Source organism: Eschrichtius robustus, chromosome 5 (genome assembly GCF_028021215.1).
Source record: "Eschrichtius robustus isolate mEscRob2 chromosome 5, mEscRob2.pri, whole genome shotgun sequence".
Taxonomy (NCBI): domain Eukaryota; kingdom Metazoa; phylum Chordata; class Mammalia; order Artiodactyla; family Eschrichtiidae; genus Eschrichtius; species Eschrichtius robustus.
In genome coordinates, this window is record NC_090828.1 from 32,981,561 (window position 1) to 33,007,749 (window position 26,189).

Sequence of the window (26,189 nt, forward strand, 5' to 3'; positions counted from 1 at the left end):
AACCTCAATTACTTTCACTAGGTAAACGACTTTTCTTGAAGGAAAAAGCACTGGGCATGGTATGCATATAGGTAGCTTTTCTTCTCCTTCTGATGTAAACATTTCTTTTGTTGTCTTGTTAACCACATTTTAAAAATAAACAGGGAATTCCCTGGCAGTCCAGTGGTTAGAACTCTGCACTCTCACTGCCGAGGGCCCAGGTTCATTCCCTGGTCAGGGAACTAAGATCCCACAAGCCGTGCAGCCAAAAAATTAAAAAATAAACAAAGAAAAAGTTGAGCACAATTCTGTTTCATCTCTCCTTCCAAAAGAGGAGAATACATTTAAACAATTTCATTTACTGAAGTTGATTCACTAGTACAAATTCCCACTACAACCATTTCCATTCATACAGCTGGGATGACATAATGGTAACACTTGAACCATAGTTGAGAACTGCATCTTAATTTTTACTGCTTCTCATCTTCTTTTGAAAATTAATAATTTTTTAACAGTAATTCAAGCCCCTTCTTCTCAATTACCCACTGAAATGACAAAAGGAATAAAAACGGAATTTTAGTTCACAGCATAGTTACAGCTAGATGGACAGTCCATGCATTTACTCTGACCTTTGCAGTGTAGTGAAGAAGGACGTTACCAGGCAGGTCAGCCATGTCAGACTCTTGAAATTTCCAAGGGCTTAAACAGTTTGGACCTGAAAATTATTTATACACACACACACACACATATCATTGAATATATATGGCCTCCTCAGGTCTGTGTAATCAGAAAAAAATTTTTAATTAAGCTGTTTCAAGCTTCTCATATAACACAGTTAAAACACATTAGCCAAAATGTACTTTATTTTTATATCACATCCAATTCGTCTAACACCTAGTAAAGTTCGGAGAGGGGGTAGATCAATCTCTACTACAGAAAGGAAATTTTATATAGCATTAAAAACTAATATAAAACATAACAAAGTTTATACATTTATCAAATATAAAACAATTCAAATTTGTAAGATAAAACAGCAAAACAACCAATCAATAATGTGAATAGATATCACAGAAATGGAACAGCTAATGAGTAGGAAAAAACTCTTGACTTTACTAAAAAAAAAAAAAACAAAAAAAACTACAAATTAAAGCAAGGTTCCATTTTACATAAAAAAATGGAGGAAACAGTATTTACCATTCCATCTTAATGAGGCTGTAGTGAGTTGGGTATACTTATGTGTTACTGGTAGGCACTGTCAATTGGTATATCCTTTAAGAAAACTGAGTAGGTAACATGTATTGAGAGCTATAAAGATATTCACACCCTTTGAATATTTACCCTGGGAACTTATCATAAGCAAATCCATCAAAATACAAAAAAAAAAAAAAATTGGTACAATAGTTCATCATATTTAATGTTTGAAGTTTATAACAATATTCAAAATTATAAACAACCTAAGTAAATCATGCATTACGAATCTAATGAAATATTACGTAGCCACTGAAAATAATCATTATGAATAATATATAACAAATAACTACTATTTATAAGAGTAGAATTTTAAGTAGGAAAATTGTTAAGAGCAAAATCCAAACTATATAGCTATAATGACTACACTAAATGACTTATTATTAACTTGGAATTTATTTAGATTAAGGGTCAACTTCAAATACTTTGGTGAGTTTTAAAGTAATGACAAGGTTCTAATACAAACTTTTTAAGTGTGGACAGAGACATTCATCTCAAAACTCCATGTAATCTAAAAAAAGACATTCTGACAAATAATAAGCTAATCTGCAGAGTTAATATACATAACTACGTATAGGCTTAACTCCTGAATTTTGAAAATAGTTATGATCCAATAACAACCAGTGTGTATCTTTAAAATCAGAGCCAAATGAAAAAGAAAAAACCAAAACAAAAACTTGTAATTTTATCCAAGAACTCCTAATTCTAATGCCTTCATGAATTCTTCAGATATATTAATATATAAATTATAAAAATGACAAGTTTTGAGTAAGACTCATATGACTCTAGAATCAGTTGTGTGACTTCTTAGGAAGACAAACTTATATTTTGTTTCATCAATGTATTAAAATCTGTCAAAAGCACCAGCAGTATTATAGATTGAATTGTGTACCCGCCCACTCAAAATTCCTATGTTGAAGCTCTAACCCCCAGTGTGACTGTATTTGGAGATAGGGCCTGTAAGAGGTAATTAAGGCTAAATGATGTCATAAAAGTCGGGCCCTAATTCAATAGGGCCCCTTATAAGAGGAAAAGACAGCAGAGATCTCTCTCTGCACATACACACAGAGAACATATTCCATGTGAGGACAGAGCAAGAAGGCAGCCATCTACAAGCCAGGAATAGAGGATTCACTAGAGACTAAGCCTGATGGAAACTTGATCTTGGAATTCTAGCTTCCAGAATTCTGAGAAAATAGTGTTTAAGCTATCTAGTCTGTGGTATTTTGTTATAGCAGTCCTAATAGACTAACACAGGCAGTATTATGGATGATATTTGAAATATTTCTCAAAGGTTTTTTTTTATGCATATCAAAAAATGTATAGTATACTATAATTAATTATAACGTATAATGTAATTGAAAGTTGTGAAGACAGTAAATCTTAAATGTTATCAACACACACATTAAAAAATGGTAATTATGTGAGGGTATGGAGGTGTTAACCGACTTTATTACAGTAATCATTTTGCAGGGTATACATGTATCAAATCAGCACATTGCATACCTTAAACTTATATATGTTATAATGTCAATATCGCAATAAAGCTAAGGGGAGTAAAAGTACAATGTGTGGTGGGCTTTTTCTTCCCTTTCAGTTTCAGTTAAAACAAATATAGTTGACCCTTGAACAACATGAGGTGAACTGTGTGGGTCCGCTCATATATGGATTGTTTTCAATAGTAAATAGACAGTACCACAATCCGCAGATGCAGAACCATGCATACAAAGGAACTGCATATATATGGAGGGCCGACATAAGTTATATGTGGATCTTTGACTTCATGAAGGGTTGGCACCCCTAATCCTAGAGTTGTTCAATGGCCAACTGTACGTTCTTTAGATCAAATATATTCTTCAGAATATATTTAGGCAACAGAAAAAACTATTTCAGTTTAATTAGGCAGTATGATGGTACATGCTCACCTGCTAAATATAATGCCTTCACCTGAAGAGGTTGCAGTGCTTCATAGAAGATGATAACAGACCCCAGCTGACCCTCCAGAGATGTGGGACACCCCCATTCACTGTCTTGTGTTCCAGCTGATATCAATTTGGTAATCAACTTTGATTTTTCCATTGTTCCTCCCCAGGAAGCTGATGACAAAATTCCACCAAATGATGTTCGATGAGGGGTAATGGGAGAAGAAAAAGGTGGATCTGGGATTTGGGATGGTGGAGGAGTGGTGGTTCTTTGCCCAGCTGAACCAATACAGCAAGAAATAAAAGGCTAAAATTAAGAAACAAACAAACATAATAAATTACACATTTTAATTAAATCTCTATCCTCATATTTAAAATAAAACAGTACATAAAATTAAGCAATACACTGTAAAACAAAGTTTTGTTTTTAGTGGATCATGATGTGTGCATGTGTGTGTATACATAAGATATCATTACAGATGTTACATTTGGCCTATGGGATTTGGATGCATTACTTTTATTTTTTTTTAATTTTTATTTCTTTCTTTATTTTTGGCTGTGTTGGGTCTTCGTTTCTGTGCGAGGGCTTTCTCTAGTTGCGGCAAGCGGGGGCCACTCTTCATCGCGGTGTGCGGGCCACTCACTATTGCGGCCTCTCTTGTTGCGGAGCACAGGGTCCAGATGCGCAGGCTCAGTAGTTGCGGCTCACGGGCCTAGTTGCTCCACGGCATGTGGGATCTTCCCAGACCAGGGCTCGAACCAGTGTCCCCTGCATTGGCAGGCAGATTCTCAACCACTGCGCCACCAGGGAAGCCCCTGGATTACTTTTATAACTCACTTTACATCCTTCTGTAAATTTTGAATTTTTAATGAGTGTATATTTAGTAAAAGTTTTTTTACTTTACTATATTCTAAAGTAGAGAAAACCACCTTTCTCCCTTAAAATTTATAAGCAGAGAATTACACATCAGTATAATACTGCTAATTACGGATTATCCTGAAGTGATCATAGACATGAACAGCAACAAGAAATTACTGGAATCCTAGGAGGACTTGGAAAATAATCGAATCCATTCCATTATCTTCAGAAAAGGCCCTTTCAAAAATGTCCAAAAATTCTCAAAGAACTTTTACACTAATGTTCCTTAAGAATCACCTCAGTACATAAATTCTAAATTCTATCTTATCCCTAACTACAATGTAAATATTTAAGGTTTCTTCATTATTGTTTCAAAATCAATGAAAAATTCGATGATGGAAAAGAGTGCATCTAAATATTTGGTATACCTGGAGAGGTTTTTTTTTTTTTTTTTTTTCTGGAGAGCTTTAATTATTAAATGATCCTTTGTCCTGCTCTGTTCAATTTCTTTGGCTTTCCTGTTATGAGTCTATTTTTCTAAGACTTTAATTACATTTGTTTCTTCCTTGAATTGTTTTTCTTTATTATATGTTGTCTGACTTCATCTAATGATGACAGGCTAACAGAATTAAATATTAACTTACTATATCTTAGTATGCAGAAAACACTAAAACTTACAGGCACATATTTAGAATAAACAGAAGCTTATACATTAAACTGAAAAAATTTTCAAGAGTTTGCAATCAATTGGTCCCATAAAGAGTAGGTTAGGGACTTCCCTGGTGGTCCAGTGGTAAAGAATCCACCTTACAATGCAGGGCATGCGGGTTCGAACCCTGGTCAGGGAACTAAGATCCCACAAGCCATGGGGCAACTAAGCTGGTGTGCCTCAACGAGAGAGCCCGCATGTCACAAGCTATAGAGCCCACACGCCCTGGAGCCCACGCGCCCTGGAGCCTGCGCGCACCACAACTAGAGAGAGAAAACCCGCACACCACAACTAGAGAGAACCCGTGTGCTGTAAGGAAAGATCTTGTATGCCTCGACAAAGATCTCATGTGCCGCAACTAAGACCCGACACGACCCTCCCCCCAAAAAAGGAAAATAAATAAATAATACAATAAATATTTATTTAAAAAAAAAAAAGAGTAGGTTAGATGTGCTTACTTCATTTGTGGCAGGAAATCTCAGAGGGGCAGAGACCTTCTGCTGTCCATTGTCATAGATATATACAAGGCTCTGACCAAAGGGCCTTTTTCCAGGCATGTGAACAATGGTTATGTTGTGCTGGTAAAGTAAAACATATATTTAAAAAGTAAAAATTACATTAAGTCCTTGCAATAACAAATGTTTTCAGAGTATTACTATTTAACTAGTTTGTGTGAAAGGTAGAACAGTAAGTTTAAGCATAATTAAACGCTGATTAAAATGATGCTGTTAAAGTAACAATTTTGCCTGTAGTACTATAAAAGAGCTTCTGACTATTCTAGAAAATCTACACACAATTGTAACATAGTACCTTTTCTGCATTTTCCAAGTCTATAAGTGTTCTCTAGACTCAATCAATGTTTCTAACGAGAAGCACTTTATTTTTTAAGAAAAGCAACAGAAATGCATTGTTTTTAAACAATTTCTGCTCTCATTTTAAATTGAAATTCAAAATCAAATTTGATTCTAGAAAACTTGAAAGAAATATAACATTTCAATTTAATTTTTTTAGCAGAAAAATGATTACCGCTGAAATTATGATAAATGGTATTAACTCCTTTATAGGTAAACTTCAACATGAATAGAACTTTAACATAAAATTAATCAACTCTCAACAAGCAGATGATAACACCTGATGTACACACACCAAACGTGTTTTTTTAAAAGGAAAGAACCCAGAAGTTACATGTGATGCCTTAAAGCCTTACCCAGAGGGAATCACAGAAACTGTGGTCAGGAAGCATAACTGTTGCATATTCTCTTTTCGTGCACACTGCCACAACCAACATACCTGAATGGGTAATAAAAGCTTCAAAACCCATGCCACTTCCTGTAAAAAAGCTAACAAAAGTACGTATTATCAGAACTTTTGAAGTCAGTTGTACAGTTTCATCATCACTGGGGCACACAAAAACCATAACTTCACCATGAATATCTTTACCAAACACACTGTGGCTTACATTCTATTGCCATACACCATCAATCCCACCTTGCCTGAAAGTTGATTTTTTAAATCTTTTTTGGGCATAGCAGTTTAGTATATTATAAAAGGTAGCCTTATACACAGAATGCCATTTAGCAAACTCTAGCAAAACTATAAACTTTCAAATCTTCAAAATTCTTCCAAATAAGATTCAGAAAGAATGAATAAAGTCTTAAAAAATCACAAGGCATATTAAAATGTATTAGTTACTGAAGTAACTAAGTTTGGAAACACATAGGTTTTTCTGGTCCTTCATATAAATGTATAGTAGCATCCTCAATAGAACAGAGAAATCACCGTTCATTTTCAAGTTTACTATTCCTTTCTCCTGCACTTATACAATAATTTTAAGAAGGAACTTTGTTTCCAAATTAGTTTCAGAACTTAACTAGCAAAACATCTGAGATATACAACTATTATTATGAAAGCAACAAAGCACTTATAATTAAACTGTGTACACCCTAAGGAGGAGAGGCTTCAGATAAATTGTTGTACACTTAAAAAGTAGATGCTTAGAACTTCCCTGGTGGCGCAGTGGTTAAGAATCCGCCTGCCAATGCAGGGGACACGGGTTTGAGTCCTGGTCTGGGAAGATCCCACATGCCACGGAGCAACTCAGCCCGTGCACCACAACTACTAAGCCTGCGCTCTAGAGCCCGCAAGCCACAACTACTGAGCCCGCGTGCCACAACTACTGAAGCCTGCGCGCCTAGAGCCTGTGCTCTGCAACGAGAGAAGCCACTGCAATGAGAAGCCCGTGCACCACAACGAAGAGTAGCCCCCACTCGCTGCAACTAGAGAAAGCCCGCACGCAGAAACGAAGACCCAACACAGCCATAAATAAATAAATAAAATAAAAGTTTAAAAAAAAAACGGTATTCGAGGAAAAAAAAAATAGATGCTTAGAAAAACGTTTTCCTGTTTAAGAATCACAGCATATATTATGACAGTATTCATTTATATTCCATAACTTGTACCAGTACCTGTACAATTGTTTTCTTTTTCCTCCTTTGTTAGCATTGCCAAGAGTCAACTGATCCTGATCTAAGCAAAACCAAGCATTGAAAGAAAAGGCAGACCCTGGCCATTTCTGTATGGAAGGCACAGAAATTCCTGCCATACTATGTGACAAATTAAAATACTGCAGTGCACTCTCTAGACTTTGTTTTCGGGCCATTGTCAGGATTGCTCGAGTTACAAGAGTGGTATAGGGGTGAATGTACTCAGATTCATCCACTCTCAACAATCCTAGTAGTTGACGGATTTCTTCTGAGCTCACTGACTGACTCCCCAATGAACCATGGAGTGCAATCAAGTTCTCAGCACAAGTTCGATGGAGGGAAGAATGGGAATTAAGCGTTTCAGTGATTCTAATTCCCATGTTTGCATTGACACAAGTAGTTCGACTCTGCCTATTAATACAACAAATTCTTTTCAGCCAATCAGAGATGAAAATTTGCAGGTCATGGGATTCAAGCTCTGGAAGCCACTGGATAAGCAGCAAGAGAGGCTGGACATTACTAATGCCCAAAATTCCAACTGAAGTGTGATCACCCTCTACAGCCTGTAAAGCAACATAAGAGACAAAAGGTTAGTTACCATCTTTGATACAAAGATAATGGAACTTCTTCTAATAAAGCTAAAAAACTCACCATATTCATAAGTTCTTTAAGTAGTTCCAGTGGTGGCTGACCCATTGATTTTAATACTTCAAACATATGTGTATAACCAATTCTTTCTTTAAATACTTCCTAAGGGAGGAGAAATCAATACATCAAAGCAGATTTTCAAAGACTGAATTTGTTAGAATATTAAAAATGTTGAATAATACCCATTTAAGTTAATTAACAATATTAAAAAGATTATGAGTTCAATATTTCTGTTTTCTTAAGTCAGATGTCTTCATCTTAAATAGATTCCATATACCTTCTGGAATACAATGCTACAATAAAATACCAAAATGTTAAAACAAATGGAATTAGCAAAGACTGTGTATTATAAAATTGTTATACTACTTGCAGATCCCTTTACTTTCTTCACTTGATTTGTTACTAGTACAATATTACTTGAAATCAAAACAAAAATGGAGAAAAAGTGAGGAGACTTTAGGAATAAAGGAGTCAGTAGCCTCAAAGAACTAGATTAAGGACTCCTGGCAATTTTGAGTAGTGGCCAAAAAAACTGGGTACGGTTTTCTCTCTGCTCTTTGTATTGAGTTGGTCAGAAAGTGCCTTCGGTTTTTAAGTAAAAATAAAAGACACATTTTTCATTTTCACCAAGAACTTTACTGAACAACGTATTCACCCTTTTGTTCCACTACCTTCTGCCATTTTTCACGCAACTTCATAATTCCATCTTCCCAAAATTTTTATCTTTTTGATTAAAGAACTCTTCCAAGTGCCTTTTACAGTCTTCTGGGGAATTGAAATTTTTTCCATTAAGAGACTTTTGTAAAGACCTAAATAAATGGAAATCCGAAGGTGCAATGTCTGGTGAATACGGCGGATGAATCAGAACCTCCCAGCCAAGCTGTAACAGTTTTTGCCTGGTCATCAAAGAAACATGCGGCCTTGCATTATCCTGATGGAAGATTATGCATTTTCTGTTGACTAATTCCAGACGTTTTTTTGGTCAGGTGCTGCTTTCAGTTGGTCTAACTGGGAGCAGTACTTGTTGGAATTAATTGTTTGGTTTTCCGCAAGGAGCTCGTAATAGAGGACTCCCTTCCAATCCCACCATATACACAACATCACCTTCTTTGGATGAAGACCGGCCTTTGGGGTGGTTGGTGGTGGTTCATTTTGCTTGCCCCACGATCTCTTCCGTTCCACATTACTGTACAGTATCCACTTTTCATCGCCCGGCACAATTTGTTTTTAAAATGGAACGTTTTCATTACGTTTAAGTAGAGAATCGCATGCGGGAATACGGTCAAGAAGGCTTTTTTCGCTTAACTTATGTGGAGCTCAAACATCAAAGCGATTCACATAACCGAGCTGGTGCAAATGGTTTTCAACGCTTGATTTGGATACTTTGAGTACGTGGGCTATCTCCCACGTGGTGTAACGTTGACTGTTCTCAGTTAATGTCTCCATTTGATCGCTATCAGCTTCAACTGGTCTACCCGACCGTGGAGCATCATCCAGCGAGAAACTTCGCAAACCACTTCTGACACGTTCAGTCAGTCACAGCGCCTTCTCCATGCCACTGCACAAATCTTTTTTTTGCATTTCAGCTGCATTTTTACCTTTCTTGAAATAATAAAGCATAATATGCCAAAAATGTTGCTTTTGTTCTTCCATGTTCAGTATTAAAATGGCTATACAAAAATTCACCAATTTTGTTAAGTCCTTTTTAAAATGCATGCTGATACGACAGGTGTCACATACCATCTAGCAAAACTGTTTCAAATGAAGTTAAAGACAACTAAGTGCTACTAGAGCCATCGTACGGGAAAAAAACAAAAGAACCTTCTGGCCAACCCAGTATCTAAATGGCCTAAATTATCTGGAGCACGAAGTTCAATTTAATAAGCTCTAAGTCACACTTGGACTAGTGGGCACCAAAAGCCATAATGTAAAATGTAAAGAACACAAAAAACCTAGCAATACTAAATTGGTCCAGTAAGTTAGGCAAAAATATATACACTCATTATAAAATCAAAAGATTTAAACAAGTATGACTAGTTGTCTCTAGGAAGGGGAATTAGTTGACTGTGGGCCAAGGATATGAAAAAAATCTTTTTCCAAAAGGCATTTAAAAAAATAATCTTTCGAATTTTAAGCCATGCAACGCATAACATCATTTAAAAAATTATATTTAAAAAAGACCTGGACATCATTTCAGGTTTGAATTTCATAATACAGTATAGGCAATCCATTATACTCATAAACCAATTACTTAGAACTTAAACTAATTTTTTCCTTAAGTAACTATTATAAATGAAGATTAGATTCCCATGCCAGCCTGTAATAGTTGTAAAAGCCTATTCAGCAGGAATTTAACCACGAGTTATATATAGCAACATTTATAGGGAAAGTCAGTCTCCTAACAAAAACCAATGGAAAGTAAGAAATACAACTGAAAGCATGGCTTAGGGAACAAGGAATAATTCATTTATTTCTGGTACTAAATGAAATATATTAGAAGTGGTGGATAAGAAGGTAAAATGGTAAAAATAATTATAGACACATACTTATTAAGCACTCACCTTGTGCCTGGCACTCTGCTTACCATTTTACACAGATGATGTCACTAATCCTTAAAAGTACTCAGTGGGAAAACTACTAGCACAGAATCAGCATAAGTGGACTGCAGGGCAGAGTCAGTGGTAGTGAATGAGAAGGGAAAGAAAATCCTGAGGGTCAGTGACTACAAACAAAGAAGCAGAATTTCCAAGGCCATCTGGAAAAACAAGTCCCAAATTGACAGGGCTGTTCACATGTGAAAATTTTTCATATACTAGATGGTCATAAACTGACCAAATAGTGAAAGAGTGATTATTTTATTAATGAAGAAAAATTATGATATAAAATTTAATTCTTTAAATGCGCTAATCAAATAATCACTTAAAATGATCCTTTCAACATTTCAACACCAGTGCTCTCTTCCCATTCGTTGACTGATGCTGTAAATCCCTAGAGCTTGCAGTCAGTCATCAATGCTTTAAATAATCCCAAAGTACTGCCCATAGGCATCTGTCTTTTAAATTATCAGCAAAGTGATTCCTATACAAAGATGAGATATTTTGTAAATTATTTCATGAGTGAAACCATATGTATTTTATACTTTCATACATTACTTTGGGAATTATATAGTGAAAACATGTATATCTACGATAACATTTTAGAGCTTGAGGACATATATTTTACCTTAGCAGCTGGAGATTTGTTCATTACGGCTGTCAAAGCCTGAATGGTTGATACAGCCAAACAATCCAACTGTGCCTGAAACACCTACCAGAGGAGGAAAAAAAGGTAAGAAATTAACAAATGTGTTCAAGATTTGTATTCAGTTAGGAAGCCTTTCTTCTGAAAACCTCAAAAAAATATTTAACATGCAATACATTCCTCTTCCAATGAAATGGATCTCTGAAACACTAAAACCTGTAAGAAAAGTTACATACTTGACAGAAAATAAGCCATATGTCAAGAAGAAAAAGGTTACATTCACTCATTATATTAAAATGCTTTGGGGGGGAAAAAACCCACCAAGCTTAAACATGCTATTAAAAAGTAATGGACAATCTCAAGAGGAAGGGAGGGAGGGCTATCATGGGAAATTCTTGTACCTTTTAATTTTCCTTCAAAAATACACTTGAAACTTCTTAGGTTAAAATTTCATTAGCATGTATAATAAGATGTCTAAAACAGTCTTATCTATATAGTTTCCAAACCCTGTGTTATAAATGAAATGGTATTTGCATATATCAATCAACCAATCACACTTGCAAACAATAACATACATCTATTTTTATATGAAATGCAGAAATTTGAGGCAGAACAGAAAATGAAATATGTATCTGTAAGCACTGTCATGTTTTTGAGAAGGCAAGCTTTAATGCCAGAAGTTGTAAGAAAAAATAAATACCAGCTCCATTTTGTCTATTTCTGTTTAAGCTTCATCATAAAGAAGAGATGTGTTAAATTTCAGGGCAGTACATTCATAGCAAAAGAAACAAAAACAAAATAGAACATCAACAATGTAAAAAAACTGAACGTGAATGTTATATCATCAGACTTAGTCAACCATGAAAGCATAGTGTGAGGACTAGAAAGTTGTAAAAATTACCAGTCCCCAAAATCTGCTTTTGGTAATATATTACTATGACTTGAAGCTTGTTACCCCACAAATAGAATTTTCCTCTCTGCCTCCCACTAAAAATGATCTGAGTAAAGGGGGACTGATTAGATCTTTGTCATTGTGAGCTAAGCTCTATCATTTTCAGGCAAGTTATTTAAGCTGGTATCTTGGTTTCTGTTGATGTTGTTTGTTTATTAAACATGACATAAAATAAACATATTACATGTGTAATAAACATATTATCATATGCATTAAACATTCTGCATACAAAATATCATACAACTAAGATTTTTTTCTTGACTTTATCGAAGAGGACTAGGCATCACAGTACCTATAATCAGGAACACTAATTGTCAACCTCTAAGAGATTATAACATTTTATAAATCTATATAAGAAGACTTTAAGAGGGACTAACACTTATATGGAAATCCAGAACGGTAGTCTGTAATTGATATTTCATATCCAGAAGAGAAGATAATAGATTATCATGTCTCTTTTTATACCACAGCTCTATTTATACACCTGGACATTAAGATAATGCTAATAATATGTTAATAAAAGATATCACCTAAGCTCTCTCACAAACATTCTGGGAAAGACAAATAACAAAGCAATTTTTATAGGTAGCTTTTGCCAATCTAAATTGCCTAATGTATTATGAAAAGCAAGATAAATTGTATATTTCTGCCTTATACCCGTGTAAAGGTGAATTTTTAGAAAATAAAAAAGTTAAATTTTATGCTAAATTAAGACTCAAAGAGCTCGTCATCTTCTTCCCTTCCTCCAAGATTTGGGTTGTCCATTGAATTGTAATAATCATTTGTCAACAAGAGGCAAAGAATCAAGATATTAAAACTGATCAAACATATTCACAGACAAAGCCCTAAGGTCCCAATACACCACAATGCTTAGAAAAAGAAGCCCCCAAAATATGGAGTCATCACTAGGTGGACAGCACTGATATTGGGATTCCATTCCTGTACTTTATATTTCCTCAAACTGAAAAGAAGACACAAATACATAGATGGAATCCTGTCGATCGTTTATATCCCTCACCAAGATTTCAATATATTTATCTTTTAGATGAAAGCATTTATTTTTAAATTTTTAAACAATTTTCAAAAATAACTAATGAAGATTAGAATTAGATAATGTTTGTATACTTTCAAACATAAGAAGAAAAGTACAGGAATAGGTGCTCCCATTGACTGATTTTGGACTTCAGCTGAAACAAGATGCAGGCTTTGTAGATACCTGGTCCTCATTCATTTCTGTCAGTAATTTGTTGGCAAGGTCTTTCTCGTTCTTGTCTGCCACCTTACTGTTAGCATTTAAAAATAGCTGTTAAAAACAGAGACAAGAATAATGGAGAAAGAACATTAAATTGTTACCTATAAGCAGAAGTGAAGCTTAAATGGATTTCCATATCTCTCGAAATAAATCCAAGAATCCACTCATGAAGTATACCACTCTTAAAATGACAATCAACTGTCCACTTTTTGGATTACTAACATTAGTTCATATACTATGTAATTAATTATCATTTATTTCTCTCTGAAACTCAGTTACCGAAATAAGAAACAACACCAATAATTAAATAATTATTAGGAATACTTAGTTAATATTCCTGAATTCTTAAAGAATCAGCAGGGAATGACTCATACAAGAGAAGGAAACTGCTATTGAGACAGATTAAAGATACTGTAGTAAATAATGTATAGTAAGGGTTCTGGAGCCACGTAGGTGTGTGAAATGCTATTAAACTAACTTTAAAAAGGGGTCTTTCTGGAAATGCTTCTCAGAGTCTCGAATATGCTAATGTGTACTTTGACAAGGGAGGTCAGTGTGTAGTATTTCCCAAATTTATCTGACCACACATTTTGTTAAAAATTTTGTTAACAGTATTCTCCAAAATTATCAAGAGTTGAGCATAATTTATATTAGTTTGCACACTAGAAAGATGGATTAGGATTACCTCTGACATACATTGAGACTGCACTTTTCTGAAAGAAATAAAAGAATCAAGTAGTTTGGCTTACATAAATAAAACTCAGCATCCCAAAAGATCTCAGTCACAGTTTGGGTAAAGAGGAAAATAATTCAAATGAGAGTGAAAAGGGAGAGAAAGTTAGATTTATAAAGGGGTTTATCAAGAGCATCCTAAGAAGGAAGTTCTTCTTAGGAACTACTATCATTTCAGAAATTGAAAACAAAAATCCAGTAATGTGCTGAAATAATGCAGTATAAAATAAAATGGATAATAGTAAGCTATGCAAGAGCATAAGTAAAGCTAAACCTAAAAATAGATTAGTGTACGCAATACAGGCTTTGGAATCAGAAACCTCGATTTGAATCTTGGTTCTGCTACTTATTAGCTGTCTGGTTTTAAGGAAAACTACTTAAATTCTCCGAGTTTGTTTTCTCAGAAATGAAAAGAATAATATATCATGAAATTGGCATGCAGATTAAATGAGATAATCCATGTTAGGTTATTAGCCTAGAAACTGGCATACAACAAGGGCTAAATAAATGAAAACTGGTATTATTATTATCAGCAAAGATTTTAAAATAGTAATATTGCATATTATCTAGGTGCAATTACACAGGACTGCTCAAAACTGATGAAAGTAAAAATAAGTAAAGTCTTTCCAGAAAGCAATCCATATCAAGATTCTTTTAAAAATTTCTTACTCTTTAAATCAGTAATTGTATTTCTAGGAATCTACTCAAAGAAACAGTCAGAAATTGACACTAAGATTTTGGAAAAGAAATGCTCACTTAAATTCTGTTTACAACAGCAAAAAATTAGAAACCAGTCAAATATCAACATAATAGAATACATTAATAAATTATGCTTCATCCATAGGTTGAAAGAGAAATCCTCAAATTTTCTGGTCTGAAGACCCCTTAACACTCTTTAAAAAATTACTGAGAACCCCAATGAACTGAAATTTTATTTATGTGGGTTACATCTATCAATATTTACCATATCAGAAATTAAAATCAAGGCATTTAAAAAATATTTATTTATTCAAAAAATAACAATAACAAATCCATTACAAGTTTATATAAATAACATGTTTATGAAAAATAACTATATTTTCCAAAATATACCTTAGTGAGGATGGCACTGCTTTTACATTTTTGCAAATCTCTTTAAATGTCTGACTTAAGAGAAGACAGGTGAACTCTCCTATCTGCTTTTGTGTTCAGACTTTTATAATGTTGTTTTGGTTACAGTTTAAGAAGAAAATTAACTTCAAAAAGAAATTTTGTTAAGATTAGACTTTGCAGACTCCCTAAAATGATCTTGGGGATCCCATACTTTGAGAACTGCTGGGTTGAAATACTTGTAGTCATTAAAAGCAATCTTCTGAAAAATATATGATGGCATATGGAAAGACTCATGATATAACACAATTAAAAGCAGAATAAAAAAATATTCAGTAGTATTCCAATTTTGTAAAGGAAAATACATCCACATTAAAAATATATACGGAAATATTATGTATATTTTGCAACATTTTAAATACTATATATATGCTTTGCAAAAAAATATTTTTATGCTTCTTTTTTCCTCCAAAATCTCTATACTGATTGTGTATTGTTCTAGAAGTTAAATAAATACCTATTTTTAAAAAAATGAAAAGAAACTTGCTCAAGGTCACTAAGACAATGTGTATAAATCCAGACAGGTATGATTCCCAAAGTCAGGCTTTCAACTACACCATTTTGTCTATTCACTCCTAACACTCTTTTCCATAAAGTATCCCTTGGTTGCTCCTTTCATAAATTCTCATTCTTCCTAAGACTGTCATGATGATAAATTTGTTGTAGTTGATTTTAAGGAGTAGATGTGGAGAAGAAAGAGAAGAAATTAAAGAAAACAAATCAAAGAAGATGAGCGACACCACAATATCAAAAGCTTTCCAGAATCTTATGACTTAAGTCCTCAAATGGAACTTTATATATTTACAATATATTTCTGAAAAAATGATTTCAACTAGCAAAGTGCTAAAGTCAATGTAATGGTTTTGAATTCTACTCTTTGCTACTAGAAATTTGCTGTTATTTTCTTCACATTAATTCAAATATTTTTGAACAGCTTAAAAAAAACTTACATTAACTCAAAGCATATCCCCCTTTCAAAATTCAATATAGTAAAACAAAATAATTCTTAAATATTTAAAGTTCATCATACCTATCATAAAAGTTAAATACATGATTCCATGGAACTGTATTTTAAATATGTTATAGTATGATGAAACTTGTTTTGACAAGCCCAGAAGTCTTTACACAAATATTCAAGGAAATTAATATGTACTTAAACTGGTTGGTGACTCTCATGCAAAAAGAAGGCATAGAAACTGCAACAGTCAGCCTAAAGCTTTCTGTGTAATTCATAAATTGTTTACGACACTTTAAGCGTTAGTTGATAATGCTTCCAATGGGTCTGAATATTTAAATGAGGAATTGTCTTGATTCTGTACTACTATATAAAAGAGTAAATGATTCATTCCTTATTAACAAATAACAATTTAAACAGAAATCAATCATAGACATCTGTAGCATTCTATAACACATCTGGGAACTCAAGTTTTCACAAGACGCCAAACATTTTTATATATTCATAAATCATATCACCTATCTCCAACAAATATGTTTGTATATACAGTAAATAAAACCTATAATTCTCTTATATTTAATGCACAGAAAACATTTTTTCTACTGACTAAACAGTGACCTTAAGTACCAGTAATACAGTTACAAAACTACATATAACAATGAACTTAGGGTCAGAATACCTGGGTAAGAAATCCTACCTCCATCATATATTAGTGTTAAACCCTGGGCTAATCACTTAATCTCTTAGGACACATTTCCTCATTTCTATAATAAAAGAGTTGGGCAGTTTATTTCAAAGGTTCCCCCTTGTTTTTATTATTTTTTAATTTTTTTTATTAAATCACCTTAACTAATTTATTGTATTTTTTTAATAAGTTTATTTATTTAATTTATTTTATTTTTGGCTGCGTTGGGTCTTCGTTGCTGCGTGCGGGCTTTTCTCTGGTTGCAGCGAGCAGAGGCTACTCTTCGCTGTGGTGCACGGGCTCTGGGCATGTGGGTTTCAGTAATTGTGGTGCACGGGCTCAGTAGTTGTGGCACACGGGCTTAGCTGCTCTGCGCATGTGGGATCTTCCCGGACCAGGGGTTGAACCCGTGTCCCCTGCATTGGCAGGCAGATTCTTAACCACTGTGCCACCATGGAAGGTCCCCCCTTGTTTTTAAAACTTAATGAGTCTAGATGTGGCACATATATACAATGGAGTATTACTCAGCCATAAAAAGGAACAAAACTGAGTTATCTGTAGTGAGGTGGATGGACCTAGAGACTGTCATTCAGAGTGAAGTAAGTCAGAAAGAGAAAAACAAATACCGTGTGCTAACACATATATATGGTATCTTAAAAAAAAAAAAAAAAGAAGGTCATGAAGAACCTAAGGGCAAGACGGGAATAAAGACACAGACCTACTAGAGAATGGACTTGAGGATATGGGGAGGTGGAAGGGTAAGCTGGGACAAAGTGACAGAGTGGCATGGACATACATACACTACCAAATGTAAAACAGATAGCTAGTGGGAAGCAGCCGCATAGCACAGGGAGATCAGCTCGGTGGTTTGTGACCACCTAGAGGGGTGGGATAGGGAGGGTGGGAGGGAGGGAGATGCAAGAGGGAAGAGATATGGGGACACATGTATATGTATAACTGATTCACTTTGTTATAAAGCAGAAACTAACACACCATAGTAAAGCTATTATACTCCAATAAAGATGTTAAAAAAAAAAAAACTTAATAAGTCTAAAGTTTAGTGAGGAATCTACAGGGAGTCTGACTAGAATATTCCACAAATAAAGACTACTGCCAGGAGAGAAGGCTCAGGTCCCAAAGCCTAGCTTTCCCCTCTGAAATGGGTTTCTCCTCTACTATTTCCTGTTTCAAAACAAAATGTGATAAATGGTAACAGATAATTAAATTTTAAAATGGTATGACTATCAGCAAGTTTCTAGATCTAAATGATAAGAAACTTTGGCTTATAACATAGAAGAAACAGTAAATATTAGCTCACCATCATGACAGCTATGTCAAACAGTTTTGTATTTTTAAAAAAGATACTGTTGACCATGATATGATAGAGATTTTTAACTATGTCTCAGTTTCATATACTGTATAAATGCATTCAAAAAATTTTAGTAGAAACTATTTTATCCTAGTGATTTATCCTTCCATAATGTGTGACTGGCAGGTTCTCTACACATGTGAGATCTTGCCTTTATCACTGAAGTTGTCTCTATAACTGATAAAGCCACGCTGCATTTTTACAACAAACAGAAGGTTTTATAAACATTTATCTTATGCTGCTTTCACCTCCCTAGGATTTCTTTCCCAAGAATGATTTTTAAAAGGTGGACAGAGAGATCTTGACTCTACAGTGATAATTTGGTGCTTTTGTTGACTTCATAAATATTCATTATGACTTACTTTATCAATATATTATTTCCTATTTTATGCTATTCTTCACAATTTTACTATAAGTTAGGCAATATAGTGACATAAATGTTTTCAACGATACCCCTCCTAACAGAGTGGAAAAATTCAAGGAGCTGACGTTAAAATTCTTATTCTGGAATATTCTCACAGAATCAGAAGGGACCCCCAGTATTTTTCAACAGGGATTCATGAAAGGAATACTTCAAATAGAAAGGTAAAAGCTCTTTGAAGTAGTTTTACTTTCAAAGGCTTCTCAAGAAGGTTTCTGGTGCCATCTTGAAATTTATGGAAACATATAATAATCAGAGATATTAGTTATTATGTACTTATACACAAATCTGCTACAAGTGTAAATTAGTAAAAACTTTTACAAATAAGCAAATTGGAAGTATACATCAAGAACCTTAATAGTATTTTTATTTTTCTACTTTTCTACATTTTCCAGTTATTCGTAAATTGTCACACAATGTTCCCTACTTAAAAATATTTATGCCCTTTGATCTAATAATTGTACTAGAAATAGAATTCTGTTCTATGAAACTTTAAAGAGTTATGTAATCACAAACAAAATTGGAAACAAATTAAGAATTTACCAATAGGGAACAGTTAAGTAAGCTATGGTACATCCACTCAATATAAGAAGATGTAAATATCAAAATCATAACTCATGAAAATGCTAATGAAATAATCTTAAATGAAATAAAAGTACAAAAACATAGGCCATCAAATGCTCGTACTAAATTTTAACAATGCATAACAAAAAAGACTTTGAAACTTAACAACAAAAAAGCTAAAAAACCCAATTAAAAAAGGCACCAAGGACTTGAACAGACATTTCTCTAAAGATGATATACAAATGGCCAGTAAGCACATGAAAAGATGCTCAGCATCACTAATCATTAGAGAAAACCAAATCAAACTACAATGAGATACCACCTCACACCCACTGAGATGGCTATTATCAAAAAAAAAAAGAAGAGGAAGAAGAGGAGGAGGAGGAAGAAGGAGAAGAGGAGGAGGAGGAAGAGGGAGAAGAGGAAGGGGAAGAGGAGGAAGAGGAAGAAGAAGAAGAAGAAGGATGAGAGGGAGGAGAAGAAGAAGAAAACAAGTGTTGATAAGAATGTGGAGAAACTGGAACCTTTGTGCACTGTTGGTGGCAATGTAAAATGGTGCAGCTACTATGGAAAACAGTAAGGTGGTTCCTCAAAAAATTAAAAATTTAATTACTATATGATCCAGCAAACCCACTTCTGGATATATACCAAAAGAATTTAAAGTAGGGTCTTGAAGAGATATCTGTATACTCATGTTCATAGCAACATTATCCATGATAGCCAAAAGGTAGAATCAACACAAGAGTCCATCAACAGATGAATGAATAAACAAAATGTGGTATATACATATGTATACATACAATGAGATACTATTCGTCTTAAAAAGAAAGGAAATTCTGCAATATGCTACAACATGGATGAATCTTGAGGATATTATGCTGAATGAAATAAGCCAGTCACAAAAAATCAAACACTGTATAATTCCACCTATACGAGGTACTTAGAGTAGTCAAAATCACAGAGACAGCAAGAATAGTAGTTGCCAAGGGCTGAAGGGAGAGGAGAATGTAGAGTTGTTTAATGGATATAGAGTTTTAGTTTTACAAGATGAAGAGTTATGGGGGATGGATGGTGGAAATGGTTGCGACAACAACGTGAATGTATTTAACACCACTGAACTGTATACTTAAAAATGATTAAGATGGTAAATTTTACGTTACGTGTATTTTACCACAATAAAAAAAATTTAGTTATAGTTATAATATGCTCAAAATAGAATCAAAACATAAACAAAATAACAGCTTCTTAAAATCAAAGACAACAATAACAGTAATAATAGAAAAATACCTTGCAGTTCTGTAGCAGTCGTATGAGATGTTCAAAGCAATTACTGTTAAGAAAAATAGCCTGAAGAACAGGCCTATCTCTGCAGTCTAACATGGCTGTAATGGTATCTAGGAAATTAAAAACAAAATTGTCCATTAATAAAGTGGAAAATCTGGGATCACAGAAACATTCACTCTAGCCATATATTTAATTTAGGCTTTTTGGCTAACAAACAGATGTAAATTAATAGGAAATAATAAAGAGGGGGAGTAGAAAACAAAACCTGTACTTATTACTTGAGAAGAAAAGTGAAAAAAAAAAGTGAACATTTTTATACTTTATTATTAAAAATATTTATTTTTTTATATATAAGAATGATATATATTTCCCAGAGATTTACTTAGGTGTTCTTCCATTATAACTTAGGTGTAATAAACTGTGGTTCCCAACTTGCTATGAATAAGCAACACTTGGTTATGTTTGGCAACATAGTCTCATTTCTATAGTATAAAATTAACATATGGCTATCATGAAAATGAGACTTAGGTAATTAATCCATTTGTGATGATGCTTTGGTCTTGTTTCCTACCGAAAGGATGTCCCCACTCAGAAATCAAGGGACATTTGACATAGGTAATATGCAAGTTCATAATAAAAAAGAAGTCCATTCAATATAGACTCAAATTTCCTTATAAACTTATAATTTATAATAATTATAAAACATGACATGCTGTGACATATAAAAGAATAAACTATAGAAGATGAATCTGATTTTCCTACAAAAACACTGTTGTAATGAATCATTAAGTTTCACTGAGATTTTGATGTCCAATATTTTTAAATTGGACACCACACACATACCCACACAAACATTTTTTAAAGTCTCTAGGGCTATACAACAAACCATTAATGTTAGTTATGTCGGGTGGCAGGATATAAAAACTTTTTTTCACTTATCTGAATTTTCTAGTTTAGCTATAATGAAAATATTTTACTTATATAAAAAGGAACTCTCAGTTAATAATATTAGTATCTATCAAGCTCACAGGAATACAAAAAGAAATCACGTATACTGGTGAAGGAGCTTGCAGGGAGGCGGGAGAGGGGGAGAGAGAGAAAGAAGCACAGAATGACACAAAACAACCAACACAAAGAGAGGGCAAGAAAAACAAGACACATACACACAGAGGATCTGAGGAATCAAAACAAAACAAGAAACCAGAAACCCTCAAAAGGAAGGACATGCTGAAGTGATTTCTACAGAGATGTATTAGAAGCACATAAAAAATTGATTGTATGTGACTCTTTGCCATAGGTTAGAAACTACAAATGGCACTTTCTGAAAATTTACTTTTCCTAGAATTTCAAAATCACAGCTGATTTTCTTTTTAACATTGATGCTTTCAGTGGATTACAACTTTCAAAAGAGAACATAGAGGCTCGATTTTGTCACTGTTAAATCAAATATGTGAAAGACAAATCAATTCCATATTATTTTGAAGTCAAATCTAAATAGTCACACAATATCTGAATTAAACAATCAATATTTTCTATACAATGGCCTTGAATTCTAAATGAAAATGGAGAATATAAAGGTAAAAAAAAAAAAAATCTAGATTCAGAGAAAACTGAATATAATAAACTTCATCTAATACTCACTCAGCATTTTGATCTGTAGAGCTATGAACCGGCTTTCCCACAGTCTGGACCTCCTTTGATTAGGTAAAGCTGAATGATCTGAATTTAGCAATTTAAAATAGTTCTCCAAAATAGTGCTGGTTTCCACTTGACGCTGATCAGAGCTGCTAGTGAGAAGGATATGTACCACCTCTGTAAGGCACTTCAGAGTAAGTTCCACCTTCCTACCCACTTCTTCAGGATTTCCGTCCTCCCAAGAATCACAATCGGCCAAAACTCTCATGAGAACCTCCATGGTGGCTGGAGAAATTGCTTGCAAAGCATTCCTCTGAAACATGAGAGACAATAAAAATGAAACCCAAATCTAACTGAAGTGCTGTACGTTTGCAAAAACAAAGAGAATTTAATAAATCTGCAGATAACTTTTTCTTTATAAATCAACACTGAAAAAATTTTACACAGATACTTTGACAGACACCGCTGGTGTTTTATACATATTAGGTCTTCATTTCTTCACTACTAATAGAATTCTGATTTTATTCAGATAGTCATCTGCCCATGTAGAAAACTTACTTACCACCCTCCCTTGTAGCTAGGGGTAGCCATGTGACATAGTTCTGGTCAAGAACATATGCCAGTAGACCATGAAGAGGATATCACTTTACAAATGAAAAAGGGAAGGATCCTTTGCTCTTGGCTTTTTCACCCTTTTCCTGCCTGAAATGCAGACAAGAAGCTTGGAGCCACCTTTATATCATGAGGAAACAAGCCCCAGAATTAAAGTAGCAGGCTACAGAGCAGAACAGGAACACAAGGACCTTAGTCCCTGATGATATCATTGAGTTGCTGTGCTATCCCAGAACCGCCTGCATCTGGATTTCTTACGCAAGAATAAAAATAAACACGTCAATTTGGCCAAGCCTCTCTCAGGTTTTCTGTTGGTTATAGCAAATGACATATATCATTTATATCATATTATCCCAAATAATATAGATATATAAGAGGACTGGCTTGGCTCTGATTCTACAAACATATTTCTGAAACTCTAAGTAACTGGTAACTTGAGGTGATCCATTAAACTTGAAATAAATATGTTGCCCTAAATTGTTAAATTCATAAATAATAAATCAGAGTATAATTATGTAAAATCATCTGAAAGTAATAACACTTAGGCCATTTGGACTGATTATCAATATGATAAATAATATCAATAATAACAAGTGCAACTATGGAAGAAATTGCTGATGGCCCATCCAACATCAATTTTCCTCTGCTTCCTTATTAACAGAACCCCTGATGTTTTGCTGGACACATGGCTACCAGGAATAAACATTACATTTCCTAACCTCCCCTGTTGCTAAGGAGGCTGAGGAAACAAGTTTTATCAAATTTTTTATCTGACCATATTTGCAACTTTGCAGCTATCTGATGGAGTCTGGCAAATGAGCTACTGTCAGCTTTTCAGTATCTCCTTCAAAGATAATTGGCACCTGCCATTTGTCTCCTTCTTCACCTCCCCCTCCATCTTTGTGCCCAAAATGTAGACATGGTGGCCAAAACTCTAGATGCTATTTTGTACCACAAGAAATAATAGTAAGGATAACAAATTGACATTCAAAAGGTACGTGAGTCCCTGAAGAGGTTAGAGCCACCAGATTAACTCTGGACTGCTTACAGCTATTTTTTTTTTTAAATAAAAGAAAAAAGGTACACTTCTAACTTAAGCTACTAGAACTTCAGTATTTACTGCTACTTTCAAGGAATCATAAATCTGATACCCCTGTGATATACTTCGTTCTTACAAGCACAGGCACTTTGTTAAGTGTTTTACATATATTATGTGTCATTTGGTCCTTATGACTGCCCTATAAGTGTTACTATTTCCACATTACAAATAGAGGAACTAAACAAATGTAAACAGTTTATCCAAGGTCACACAACTAGTTAGAAATGACATAGGATTCAAAACTATGTCAGTCTGGCTCCAGAGCCCCCGCTCTTAACATAGCACAAAAAAAGCATAAATATGCCAGTGGGAAGCCAGGCATGATGCTTTGGAAAGGGAGACCAGTCACTGGACTTTTTTGACTCTGTGACAAAGCCATTATTATGCCTTTAGCTATTCATCTAAATACCCTTGTACTGAGGCTATATTCAACAGCCTTCTGATTTCAATATATTTGTAACTATAGCTATGACCTGATTATAAGGATTTTGAGTATTTTCAGTACATAAAATAATAAATTGGGCTTCCAACCTATTTGATTTCCATGTGAGTTTTAATTACTGGAGGTCTCTCGGGGCTCGATTACCCCAGGCCCTAACAAGAACAAGTCTGGGTATATTCAAAAAGGGAACAGGATCCAACCAGCTTCAGCATCAGTGAAAAACAATGTCATTTCCAATTTTACTCATGTACACTTATTAATTCTTATTCTTAGTAGTGGAGAAATGATGGAAATGGGGAGGTACTGAAGCAAAAGAAGGATATTAGCTAATAAAGGAAGGTGACAAAGCAAACAAACTGAAAAATAGGATTCTGGTCACCATCCCTCTCACTACAGAGACTCTTATCTTCTACTAGAGTGCAGAGGAGAAGGCAAGGTGGCCCACTAGGAAACCCAAGCAGTATTATTAGCAATACCTGTGATTTTTGTCATCAATAGAAATCATATACATTTTCATGTATTATAGTTGTTGTAGTGTCTTGAAACATCATTTACCCTCATCTCTTCTTTGAAATTACATTAGTCACTAGACTTGCTGCTGTATTTTTTCATTGGATGTGTTGTAAAGAAGCACATTACTATGTTACAAATTTGTTTTGTTAATATTTTAGTAACTGCATTTCAGTATAGTTTCCTTTGTGATCATATGTATTTTATTTTAGGCACGTGAAAACATTCTGACAAGGGGCTATATCAGACTGCCAAAGGGGTATGTGATATAAAATATGTTAGAAACCTCTGATCTAAACTGTGTGGTTAAACAAAACAAGTAGAATATTCCTTCTGAACTATAATCCTGTTTTCAACTAGTAGTTAGATTCAAGGTTTACTACAGACAGCTTTTAAGATGTTCAATTTAAAAAAATAAATAAAATTACTAGAACTTCTTTCTTATAAATAAGTTAAGAACTAGTTTAGTTTGTTGAAAAATGCATATAAGCCATGTATATATGCATTTAATAATTAAAAATAGACAGCAGAGTGACTAAATTCATATGTCTTAGGAAATCAAACGGCTAGAGTTTTATTTCATCAAATGAACTAACAGGGATGACTATCCTCTATATTCTAAAGTAAGAACTGGAAGCTGAAAGTTAATACAACTAAGAACTTCAAATACCAAAAACTGTTAAATCTAGTTATTTATGCAGTAATTTTATTGTTAATGCTAATATTATTAGGTTTTTTGGAAGTTAATAAATAAAAGAAGTAAGTAAATTAAATTTTAAACAAGATCTAAACTCAAAAAACTACTTGTATGGTTCATGAAATTTTTAAAGAGACAAAGAATTCATTAAATAATCCATGGAAAACTTTTTGCACTGTTTACTATCATTTTATAGGTTAACTTTCAACATGTTCCTCACCTGCCCACCAGCTACAATGGCTCCAAAGAGATGCAATAAGCAACACTTAAGGCTTTCCTTGAGATGCTCACTTTCTTGAAAACATTCTGTGAATATAATACACAAAATAAATAAATAAGGTTTCTCTTTCACAGTATGACTGATCTCTAAGGAATGTCTGACACAGAAACATCAAAAATGATTTGTGTAGCTGATTCACTTTGCTGCACAGTAGAAGCTAACACAACATTGTAAAGCAACTATACTCCAGTAAAAATTAACTATAAGAAACAAAACAAAACAGAACAAAATTTAAAAAAAAGATTTGTGAAAGGCTAAAATTTGTTAAAAGGCAAAGTAAATATGCATTTTTTTTCACAGGAAAGGAAAAGAGAAACCATCAATCAGGGAGCATTTTAGATACTTTCTTCATGTTACCTCATTTAATTCTCATAATACTCCATACGAGGATGATATTTTGCCCTCATTTATAAATGAGCAAATGGAAGGTCAAAATTTAATACGGTGCCTAAAGTCATCGGGT

At 34.0% G+C, this 26,189-nt stretch overlaps 1 protein-coding gene across 2 annotated transcripts in view; it reads right to left on the minus strand.

The window, feature by feature from the left end:
* The window catches only part of NBEAL1 (neurobeachin like 1), a 161,012-nt gene that overhangs the window by 91,489 nt on the left and 43,334 nt on the right, over positions 1–26,189 (minus strand). Inside the window, exons 8-18 of one of the 2 annotated variants that reach the window (XM_068544630.1) lie at positions 25,667–25,752; positions 22,093–22,399; positions 20,455–20,561; positions 13,257–13,343; positions 11,071–11,154; positions 7,852–7,950; positions 7,183–7,763; positions 5,925–6,057; positions 5,176–5,295; positions 3,153–3,456; positions 609–694 (exon numbers count right to left, since the gene is read on the minus strand). In XM_068544630.1, coding sequence (XP_068400731.1) covers positions 609–694; positions 3,153–3,456; positions 5,176–5,295; positions 5,925–6,057; positions 7,183–7,763; positions 7,852–7,950; positions 11,071–11,154; positions 13,257–13,343; positions 20,455–20,561; positions 22,093–22,399; positions 25,667–25,752 — 1,994 coding nt within the window. The remainder of the gene's footprint in view (positions 1–608; positions 695–3,152; positions 3,457–5,175; positions 5,296–5,924; positions 6,058–7,182; positions 7,764–7,851; positions 7,951–11,070; positions 11,155–13,256; positions 13,344–20,454; positions 20,562–22,092; positions 22,400–25,666; positions 25,753–26,189) is intronic. The other variant, XM_068544631.1, reaches the window with a different exon arrangement.